The 11,890-nt window shown below is 39.6% G+C and overlaps 1 protein-coding gene across 1 annotated transcript; it reads left to right on the forward strand.

Annotated features, from left to right (window-relative positions):
• Window positions 1-3,437: 3,437 nt before the first annotated feature.
• On the forward strand, window positions 3,438-6,898 carry LOC143880420 (vicilin-like seed storage protein At2g28490). The gene is made up of 5 exons (XM_077383417.1): window positions 3,438-3,776; window positions 4,277-4,458; window positions 4,584-4,664; window positions 5,114-5,533; window positions 6,314-6,898. The coding sequence occupies exons 1-5, from the start codon at window positions 3,482-3,484 to the stop codon at window positions 6,746-6,748; spliced, it is 1,413 nt and encodes a 470-aa protein (XP_077239532.1). The 5' UTR covers window positions 3,438-3,481; the 3' UTR covers window positions 6,749-6,898.
• Window positions 6,899-11,890: the final 4,992 nt, after the last annotated feature.

Genomic DNA, 11,890 nt, shown 5'->3' on the forward strand with positions numbered 1-11,890 from the left:
TCATCAGAAGTCCAAGCATGTACTTCGAAAGTATCATGTGATACGGGAGATCATTGACGGAGGAGATGTGGCTATTGCAAAGGCTGCTTCAGCGGATAGCGTGGCAGACCCAAAAGATGTTTGACATGCATGTTGAGGGGATGGGTCTAAGATATATGCATAACTGGCTTTGAGGGTAAGTGAGAGACTGTTAGAGTTGGTGCCCTAAAATCCAGTATATTTTGCATGTTAATCAATAAAACTTTCTTTCTCATGACATTTATGGGTACTAATTACTAACACGTATTTGTCCTTAGGTAGCAAAGTAGGAAACCCATGGTGATGGATTCATAGATCCTAAAGAGCAAGGTGATATGGGATTTCGGTTCTTTGCAGACCTTAATAGTTCCTAGTTGGGGTTGAGGTTGGACACCTCTGCCTGTACACAACTGACATCTATCTTGCCTACAGGCACGAGATGTGGAGTGACTTATCTCAATCACTTGGGTAGTGGACCCTAAGCAAGATAGAATGGGTACGATGATGAGATTGCGTACTGAATGGGATTACATCAAAATGGCTTGTGGACAAGAGACATATGAGCTATTCTACCAGACATGACCCTTTATATATCCTTTGACCTGAGGGGTCATATTGGTCTGTTGACGAGTCTCTCATATTTTGTCTATCTAACCGTGATTCTCTTGGAGTCACCAGAGCATAGTGCTGGAGTGTTGCACAAACCTTCAAGGTTAATAGTGATACCCGACATGGAATTCTCCACCTATATATAGGATAACATCTACGGTTTTGCTCAGAGCAGTAGGCCTAGAAAAATACCTGGCCAAGTGGATTTGATAAGATGTTTATCAAAAGGATTTCACAAAATAAGTTTTGAAATAATTTTAGCAAATGCATTTGTGGGTTGGCACTGCTTGATTGAAAGGTATACTATGAGTGAGCCCAGGGGTAGTTAATATTCACTCTCCGTAGGACTCAACTCGGTAGATGTAGACTTGGAGAAAGGACTTGCACATTTGATGTGATTAGGGTTATGATGATTTGACAGTTATTTTTAGGGTTACGTCTCGATGGAGGCCACTGACTCAATGCGATTGTTGTATTAGCTACGGAGCAATAATCGCAGTGGAACCCACTTGCGGGTTCTGCAGGATCTACCGTTAAATCCCTGCTACGATCCCACTCACTACTCGATTGACCTATTATAATCTATTAGATAGAGCTCCCGCATTTATTAGTTCACACACAAATTATTTTTGTCGCATTTGATGCAAAGGGAAAGATTTACATAGTTCTCATGGTGCATACACCATGTGATGTAATGAGAATACCAATTTACCTAAATGTTAACTCAAGGGTATTTTTAGAATTATGAAAAAATATAGATGAAGCTTTGTCCCATTGGATGGGAGGAAATATGTTTATTTAATTAAAAAAATTAAATAAAAAATTGTAAGTTTAGCTTATAGACTTGTTTTACTAAACCAGTCATAACTTACTCACCTCTTAGCCAAAATTAATGTATAACTACTCGTTTTGAAGAACTTTAAAAGATCTACAACTTTTTAGTTTATGATTTTTTCTAGTTTATCCATTTATTTGTCAAAAAATGAAGTCTAAATTTGACCTATGGCATTATAATGGGAAAGTAGAAAAAGGAGAGAGTGTAGGAGAACTTTTAGGGATTATTTTAGTATAAATTTGACCTACTTGGAAAAATGCCCAATTTAGGGCTTTCTAAACGTCCAAGAATTTCTAAAAACATTCCCCGCATTGTTTGGTTTCTATTTTGAAAAAAGCAAACTAGCTTGTTTCCAAATTGAAAGCTCCCAATTTTGACTAGTTTTCTTGTTTTTTAAGAATTCTCTAGAAACTTTGGATTGTATCAAAGACAATTCAAATATCTATAAATACAAGACAAATGATTAGAGTTTTCTACAGCTCTTTCATAACCCATGCGCTGGAAATTGAAAGAGACACACAAGAAAATTCGTTCCCTTTGATCTCTCTATTCCTCAACTAGTTTTAGCTTTTTTGAACTCAAAGGCATTCATCTAACTAATCTTCATTGTTCTAAATAATAATTTCTATAGTATAATCTGATTAAGATCAGATTATAAAGTAAACAAAGAGTTGTTTATAAGATCCTTTGTGCAACAAAAGGAATTCATCAGTTCAAGCTGCGGTTTCGTGTCATCGTCGACGAATTTTCGAAGAGTAGATCATGGGGACGAGTTCTTATCTACAACAACTTAAAGGTATTTATATTTGTGTTTATTGAATCACAATAAAATCAATTAATCCCTAGGAATCCTGGGTCAGAGTAAAAAAATTTGTAGTACATGATTTATTCTTCCGCTATGTGTAGCAATTTTGCTAGGGATTTTTCAACCTTTCTAACAGTTGCAATAAAAATTGAGAAAATCAAAGTAAAATGACATATTTTCCTATTCTTTGTATTGTTTGGTTGCCCGTTACTATTCACCTGACTCTATTTGTCACGTAGTTGTGCGCATTTTTTTATAAAAAAATGTAGTGGCCCTACCTTGTTCGAAGATCCAAACTATTTATTCGTTATGCTCCAATGTAATTAGGATGCGGATTGAGGGTTAGATCATCCCACAGATATATTTTTTAATTTTCTAGGCAATGGTTTGCATTTGCACCGGACTCAAAATTACATTTACATTTGAGACCAATAATTGGTTTTAGGTTGACAATCTGTTGTCGCCTTGTTTGTTTTAGATTATAACAACCAATTGTTGGTCCCAAACCAATTATTGGAATCAAAATTAAACATAATTTTGAGTCCAATACTTGGCTTGGGACTCACCTTAGTAAAGCCCTGCACATTTTAGATTATAACATACCGATTGTTAGCCCAAAACCTATTATTAATTTTGAGCCCAATAATATGTTTGGGCTAGAAATCGGTTGTCATAATCTAAAACCAACGAGGCCTAAGCCGACCAGGGCTTAAGCCGATCAGGTGCGATCTATGTGCCCAAGCCAACAACATTCGGATCCTCTGGATCCATTGGACCATCTGGGTCCATTTTCACCACTACAAGGCCTAAGACAAACAGGGCTTAAGCCGATCAGGTGCGATCTATGTGTCCAATCCACTAACATTCGGATCCGGCGGACCATCTGGGTCCATTTTCACCACTAAGTATACGTACATCAATAAATAGAAGGTTGGTGTCCAACGTTTGGGGTCAAGAAACAGATCATCATCTTGCTTTCGGTAATCGAGGAGATCAGTATTCAACAGTAGCAAGAAAATTGGAAGGAATAGAGAAAAGAGGTAACAGAGAGAGCCGAAAATCTCTAGCTAAATCTCAACGGTTGCTGACCAGAGAAAGTATCAAGCTACTTGGACACGTATGACCCATACGTGCGCCACCTTCCTCGTTCTTCATCCCTTCATAAACCCACATCCCAACCTCTCTACCCACATCCAAGAACAAAGAACAAAAAAATGGGTATTTCAATCATGCCCAATTCACTTCTACTACTTCTCATTTTCTCTATTCCAATTATTTCAGCTACAGAATACCATGAAGAAGAAGAAGAAGAGAAAAGAGGGATCTTTCTGTTGCAGAGTTCAAAGCAAGTGGTGAAAACAGATGGTGGAGAGATCAGAATCATGAGAGGAGATAACAGGGGAAGAGATATACATAGCCCCATGCATATTGGTTTCATCTCTATGGAACCCAACACCCTCTTTATTCCTCAGTACATGGATTCCAGCTTGATACTATTCATTCGCATAGGTATATACTGTATTGGTCTAGAGTAGATACTGTATTGGTCTCTTATTCATGTTTTTCTGTTTTGGATTCAGTCTTTTCTTTCTCTTGCATGATAGTTATTCTGTGTTTTTTTCCCCATTTATTGAGTGATCTTTTAGGAGAAATGATAGAGTATGGCCTTATAGTCCAGTATTTTTCAAAAATTAATGTGGGGCCCACTATATAGGATGATCCAAACCGTTCATTTGTTGTGCCATAATCTAAATAGGCTGTGGCAAAAAAAAAAAAATCCATAGCCTGATCCTAATCCTCCGATCTGTAGAGGTTTCCATAATGTGCAGTTTATATAGATCGGAGGGTTAGTATCTTCCTATGGAAATGATTTTTTGGGAACAACCTATTTATGTTGTGGCTCGACAAATGAACGGTTTGGATCAACCTTGGGCCATATAGTGGCCGTACATCAAATAAAATCTTGATCTTTTACTATCTTGTTTTTCTCTCTTGTACTGTATGATCAGGAGAAATGAAGATCGGGTGGATATACAAAGATGAAATGGTGGAGAAACAATTGAGAATTGGAGATATTTATAGAATTCCAGCAGGCTCAGCGTTTTATATGGTAAATGTGGGCAAAGGGCAGAGACTTGAGATAATTTGCAGTATTGATACGTCGGAGGGCCTACGAGAGAGTACTTTCCAGGTGGATTTTTTTTTTCTTCTTCTTCTTCAATAGTTGATTCTTAATTTTCTGAATTTTGATCTTATCAATGCTTAAATGCATTTGAGTTTGGATTTTCCTTTTTCTTTTTTCTTTTTAATTTACAGTCGTTCTACATTGGAGGAGGAACATATCCAACTTCTGTGTTGGCTGGTTTCGACATGAGGACTCTCACAACCGCATTTAATGTAAGTAGGACTGAAATTTTTGTGGGTTTTTTATTTGATAAGTATTTTGTTAGATCCATCTTCTCATCGGTGTTATTTAATCATTTATACTTTAATACTCCCCTTCACATTGGCCACTCTTTTAGTCCTTTTTATGTTGGCCGTACACTTACATGTGGATTTTTAATATCAATGAGTTGTTAGGTTTTGAACTCCGGAGGGGGGAAGTTTTACTCCAAAAGCTTAAGCTGTTAGAGTTGTGTTAAGATCAAAGGGCGTTCACATTGGTTGAAACTCACCAAAGTGTATTTATAATAGCATCGAAGATGTAAAAATCTAAGGCAATAAATGCACTTTGGCAACTTTCAACCAGTGGGGCGTCCTTTCATCTTATTTATGCAAGGGCGCCCTCTAATTCAGAGTTGTAGTTTTTATTCGTTATCATAACATTAAAGCTGTGTTTCTTCCAGGTCTCTGTTGATGAACTGGCCTCGATCACGGAGAGGCAAAAGGGTGGGCCGATTGTGTTCATGACGGGCTCTGAAACCAATCAACTGAACAGATGGGCTTCTTTAATGCAATTAAAACAGAAGGAAAGAGAAGAAAAGAGACAATTTGCAGAAAAGAAATATGATAATGGTGACGATGATGAAGATGATGATGATGACAGAGAACATAAAGAAGTTAAAGAATGGACATGGAGAAAGTTGCTAAGATCTTTTCTTGTGAAGGAGAATAAGGGTGCAATTCGTTCTCCAAAATCATACAACCTGTATGAAAAAGATCCTGATTTCAAGAACAATTATGGATGGAGTGTTGCTCTTGATGAACATGTCTATAATCCTCTTAAACACTCGGGGATTGGCGTCTACCTTGTTAATCTCACTGCGGTAAATTTTTGCTTTGTGATTCAATTATTTTTTGTCGATCCACGATCATTGATCTGGACCGTCCATCTTGTGGCCACAACTTAGAATGCCAGATTCAGACGTCTGATTAGCGGCCTTGAACTGATTAGACGATTAGGATCTCACGAAATGGTGAATCATATCTGAGTATTGATGTCTCCAAAGCACTCAAATAGTCAGGGTTGCATATGGACCGGAATGGTCCGTTTAGATCTCCATGGTCTGATCTTATTAAAATGGATAGTCCGATGGGTTCTATTTGGACCCATATTTCAGGATCCGATTAGGGCTTCAGATCCAGGATCCACAGATATCTAGCCCAAATAGGGTTTGGAGATTGGGCCTAATTAGGTTAAGGAGATTATGTATATGACCTGGATAAAAATGGATAGTTCGATCAGTTCTTCGGACCCACAATTCAGGATCCGATTAGGACTTCTGCAGATTTGAGGATCTATATTCAGCATCCACAGATACCCAGACCCAAATAAGTACGGAGGTTTTTGTAGGCGACCCTGTACAGTCCGCATCTGTAGATTAGGATCCGAGGAATTCTCCCATTAGAATCTGCCCATATTGTGACCTGGATATATGGATCAATTCTCCCATTAGGATCCACCCATATTGTGACCTGGATCTATCCGGATCCGATCAGAATATAGGTCTTTTGACACAAATATTAAACCATCCCCCTTAACTATTTGCAGGTCTAGCATAGTCTTGCATATGGACTAACGGTCAACGGTTGTGATCTTTTATCAGGGATCGATGATGGCCCCGCATGTGAATCCAACGGCAACCGAATATGGCGTGGTGCTTAGTGGGTCCGGTACAATCCAGGTGGTGTTCCCTAATGGTAGCTTGGCGATGAACACCGAGGTACGACAAGGGGACGTCTTTTGGGTGCCCAAATACTTCCCCTTCTGCCAAATTGCATCCCACAGCGGCACATTCGAGTTCTTCGGCTTCACGACTTCGTCCAGGAGGAATCGGCCCCAGTTCCTAGTGGGTGCGAGCTCCATACCAAAGATCATGGGTGGGCCTGAGATGGCGATGGCATTCGACGTGAGTGAAGAGAAGTATAAGAGAATCATTGAGGCGCAGAGAGAGTCTATTATACTTCCTCCATGGCCTGAAACCAAAGAGATGAAGGGAGAAGAGCTGCCTTTGTTCATCAACACTGCTGCTAGTGAGTAAGGTGATGGGCTTTGATTATTTACTAATATTCCTTTTTTTTTCTGTTTGGATGTTTGTTGGAATTTCTGTTCTTTGGTGTTTGATCTTTTGAATTGTGAATGATGGTGTTTGATCTTTTGAATTGTGAATGATGAAGACTGTTTTTTTCTCTCTTTTTTTCAATTCTCTAGAAGGGTTTCAAGAATCTATCTTCTCATGCTCATTTGGCTTTATTTAAGAGCATGAATGGAATTCATAAACATCCTTAACTAGAGGAATGATGGATCCTAGGGGCCTCGGATCCTAGGGGCCTCTTTATGCAAGGGCTAAAGAAGGGCCCTTGAATAGATCCACGTCATTAAGTGCAACCAAATTCAGTTTCTCAACCGATTTAAAAAAATTACGTGGATCTATTCAAAGGCCCTTCTCCGGCCCTTGCATAAAGAGGGCCCTTGCAGCTATCATTCCTCCCTTAACTATTAGGGAAGTCATATATTAGCCCCATTTTTATCCCGGGGCCAGCCCCTTCTGGTGTATTTATGGCCACCCTTTCCTTTTACACTACAAGCGGGTGGCCCAGGGAAGAAAATTGGGCAAATATATCATTTCCCTAAATATCATCTAAAAGTGGGCTAAATGGTCAATTTCTCAAAGTCAATGTTACTTTTCAATGAAGCAGGCATTTCGCAGCAGATGGTTTATTGCATCTGACAGCAGCCACCTTGCGAACCTTGCGAATGAGGACAAAATCTGCTGAAAAGCGAGCCTCTGTGGCTTTGTCCGATGCAACAAACCATCCGCGACTGCCTAATGCGATGGACACTAGCAAATCCCTTTTATGTAATGATCTCTCTAGAGAATTACAAAGGGCAATTTGTGCATTCCTTGTATCTCGGCCTTCCTTTTATCCTCTTAAAAGACCACCAATGGCCAATGCTTGGCTGCCATGAATTTTTTTCCATGAAATTTTAGTTTATCATGATAGAGTGCCAGGGCTGTAGGAGATGGGGGAGATGAAAGAGGGAATTAGTGAGGAGACGCTTAGAAAAGGCTAAAAAACAAGGAAAAGGAAATCTCTAGTCATAAAACAATTTAATTTTTCCCTACTCATTACCCATTTCTTACTGTTTCCTCCCGCAGTCATGTGATCTCAAGTCTCTTCATCTCCCACCCTTGCTAGTCCTCTCTCACTATGTGATAAACTAAAATTTCATGAAAAAAAATAAAAAATCATGGCCTAAATCAATCTTCAATAAAATTATGTAAAGAAAGCTTAAAGGATGATGTTGTAAACTAGGATATCTTTAATCTCCCTAAAAGTATGATCGAACTTCCTGTACAACCAAAACAAAGTTAGAGAAGAGGAGGGGGGGGTGGGGGGGGGGGGGGGGGGGGGTGTGGGGTGTGGGGGGTGGGCGCTTTAAACGGAGAGATCTTTAGTCTCGCTAAAATTATGTTCAAACTATGTGCAGTCAATGATAAGATGAGATGCAAAAAACATACATACAGAACAAGAAAATTAAGGGTTACATGCATTGACAATGTTTTAAGTCCATGGGAAAAGAGTTTCATTATTTTTATATTAGGGTCACAAACTCTCTTCTTGGTAATCAGTGTTTGGATGTGATAGCGCTCTATCTCATCACTGTGATCGCACGGTTGGTAGAGATACACCGTTTGTGTCCTCCACTCACAGAAAAGCGTTAGGGCCCCGGGAGTTTTGGCTTCAGAGGGCCACTCCGACACTCAAGTCAGTAAATAGGCACCACAGGATAATTAGAAGCAAAGACGAAGCAATTTGAAAGGGCAACGGTTAGAAACCAGTTACCAATGGATCACCGTATATCCACGGTGTATCGTGGCGGGGGTGAATAGGTTCCAGCTAGCTTCTCCTCAGAGGGAGAAGTTCCAGTCCTGTAACTTGAGCGGGGAGAATCCCTTTTCTAGGGAGGTTTATTCCCTGTTTCGGTGTAATTCTTACTTGTCCCCCGGAGATTGGCCAGGAAGTGATTATGAGCATACACATTAGGGCGCGTGCTCGTGAGGCCTGAGTCTTAACGGTTTTTATTGACGTGGCATGCCTGGTCGTGGAGTCTGTTAGCCGGAGAAAACGAAAGGTGGGTACTGTGTGATCCGTTAGATGATTAGGTGACACGTGTCATGATCTTGAGGGCGTGTTCCGATTTTACCCCTAACAGTTGTCAACCTTGTAGGGTAGAGGTTGGGTGTGTCACCAATACAGAGAAGAGAAAAGAGAGAGAGCATAATTCCCAAGAAATTCATGCAAAAAAACTACTTTTTACTTTGATTTTGTTGGGAGGAGACAAAGATGACATGTCCACAGACAAGGATAGAAAGCCAGGTCTTGGTGCAAAAATCCTATACTCAATTTTTATGAGAAAAGAATGTTCTTTGATGGAAGGTTTTCGAATGCCTTTCTAATTAATAAAAATGTGACTCCAACCCATGTAATATCCAAACCGCGATCAAACAATTGTTGGTTCAATTGCCTTGTGAACAAGGACTTCATAACTCATTCAGGGGCCGTTTGGATACATGGATTTTAGAATCCGGGATTTCTTCAAAATTGTAGCTATGAGACAAGAGAAGAAGCGGACCAGCCGTCGTTTTTGACTTCTCGTCCTTCTTTCCGTCAACATGAGAGTAGGAGAACCTCCCATATTTCCAGGTTTTAGAAATCCCAGGATGCAGGAGAGATTTTTAAAACCTGAATTTCTCACTTAAAATCCAAGAAACGCTCCCTCTTATACACTATTTTCAAAGTAAAAACCTGGATTCTAAAATCCGCGTATCCAAACGGCCCCTTAGTGTAATGAAAAAGATATTCACCAAAAGGACAAGACCAAAAAATTCCTTCTTGAAGATAATGTTCATCGATGCCTTCACATTACACAATGGAATTGTTGGAATAAAAGTAGAAAGAATAAGAGATCTAAGTTGCAGACTATTCCTAAATAAAAGAAAATGATACAAGTTGTATGTCGATGTGGGGATCCCGTTTATAGTCTTCTCTTCTTGTATTTATATGCGTTGATCCTAACGGTTACTTATAAGTACTTATCCACCTTTCATCTATCCTTTCAACACGTGGATGAATTAGTTCAACTGTTGTCCAACCATTGCTATAGCAATTTTATGTCGTAAGATTTTTATCCTAATAGGGTAAAAACTCAATAGAAAACTCATGATTTCTCACTCGCTTCGGTGGGTTGCTCAAGAGATTCGAAGAGAGGGAATTACTTGTAGAGAAAGGTATACAAGTTTAGAGAGAGATGCTAGCTGGTTTGATTGTAGAGAGAGAGAGGTAGAGAGAGAGATGGTTTAGGGCATGCTTGGCTGCCATGAATTTTTTAACAATAAATTGGTGTCTCCGAGTGGTGAGAGAGGGGTGCTAAAAATCAGGAAACCAAAAAACTCTACTCAAAATAAGATTGATTTTTTCCTGATTTTTAGCCACTTCTCAAACTAATCTCAAGTGTGACCTCTCAAATCTCTCTCCTCCCACTCCCTATTCCCTCTCTGACCACTTTGGAGAAACCAATTTATCATAAAAGAATTCCGGGCTGCCAGACATGGCCTTAATTGGTGTCAAAGTATAAAAGATTAAACAACGCCTTCTCCAACAGCTTAAGCTTTTGGAGTAATTGGTTTTTTCATACGGTATCGGATCAAATGCTTGGGTTCAAACCTCCTTGATAGCAAAATCCTCATGCAGTGGCCAAACACAGTAGAGGGTCCACATGTGCCACATGTAGGCCAACCCTAAAAAGAGGGGCCACACGTGAGGGAGAGTGTTAAAGTATAAAAGATTAAATAACGCTTTCTCCAACATCTTAAGCTTTTGGAGTAATTGGTTGTTTCACACAGAGAGAGAGAGAGAGAGAGAGAGAGAGAGAGAGAGAGAGAGAGTTGGCAGATTAGTTGCGACTTGCGGGGAGGTTGCTAGTCAGTTTAGTTGCAAAGAGGGGACAATTTAGACATAGCAGGAGATAAATAAATTACGAAAGGGAATTTAGGTTTCTATTATTTGAATAATATACTTATCAAAGTACTTAATAGTACTTAATAAAAAAAAAGGGAAAGGTGAGCGTACTCGGTCGAGTAGATAAGCTTATCTACTCGGTCGGGTTAAAAATAGTGGGGGCCCACATTTTTGGGGTGATCCAAACCATTCATTTGAAAGGCCCTTACCTAGATAGGGTGTCCACAAAAAATCAGCCCCATAGGATCATCCTAACCCATCCAACAGTGGAGGGAAAAATGGGCAGATTTGTGGACAAGCTGTGTTTGTCCATTTTTTCTCATTTTCCCTCCACTGTTGGATGGGTTAGGATGATCCTATGGGGCTGATTTTTTGTGGACACCCTATCTAGGTAAGGGCCTTTCAAATGAATGGTTTGGATCACCCCAAAAATGTGGGCCCCCACTATTTTTAACCCGACCGAGTAGATAAGCTTATCTACTCGACCGAGTACGCTCACCTTTCCCATAAAATAATTATTTAACAAATTAATATTTATTAACGTCTACTCTTTTTTTAAACAGAAAAGTGTTGCTACTCAATCTTGTAGCTAAGCTTATTTACTCGGTCGGGTTAAATACAGTGGGGGCCCACATTGTTTGAGTGATCAGAATCATTCATTTGAAAGTCCCTTACCTAGTTTGGGTGTCCACAAAAAATCAGATCCATAGGATGATCCTAATCCATCCAACAGTGGAGGGAAAATGGGAAAAAATAGACAGACACAGTTTGTCCACAAATCTACCAATTTTCCCCTCCACTGTTGGATGGGTTAGGATCATCTTATGGGTCTGATTTTTTGTGGACACCCTATCTGGGTAAGCGGCTTTCAAATGAATGGTTTGGATCACCCAAACAATGTGGGCCGCCACTGTATTTAACCCGACCGAGTAGATAAGCTTAGCTACAAGACCGAGTAGCAACACTTTTTCATTTTTAAAATGATAAATTTTTAATGACCAAAATTAAGGGATATTTGGTCTTCTATTGAGAGATGGAAGGCCTTTTATCTTTTTTCTAAGAAAGACTGTTCGTTCAGGGTTTTTTCAGCAGCATGACAGGGCATGAGGGCAAGTAGTCTTCCTACATCAAACTGCAAATTGTTAATGGTATTTTGTATA

The sequence above is a fragment of the Tasmannia lanceolata genome, unplaced genomic scaffold, assembly GCF_043159265.1.
Source record: "Tasmannia lanceolata isolate RefF3 unplaced genomic scaffold, GAP_Taslan_0.1 ptg000006l, whole genome shotgun sequence".
NCBI lineage: Eukaryota > Viridiplantae > Streptophyta > Magnoliopsida > Canellales > Winteraceae > Tasmannia > Tasmannia lanceolata.

Bases quoted from the DNA above. Each gene is read 5' to 3' on its own strand.
- LOC143880420 (XM_077383417.1), top strand. From the start codon at position 3,482: ATGGGTATTTCAATCATGCCCAATTCACTTCTACTACTTCTCATTTTC. The intron at 4,459-4,583 runs GTGGATTTTTTT...TTTAATTTACAG, and splicing joins TACGAGAGAGTACTTTCCAG to TCGTTCTACATTGGAGGAGG. The intron at 4,665-5,113 runs GTAAGTAGGACT...TGTTTCTTCCAG, and splicing joins CTCTCACAACCGCATTTAAT to GTCTCTGTTGATGAACTGGC.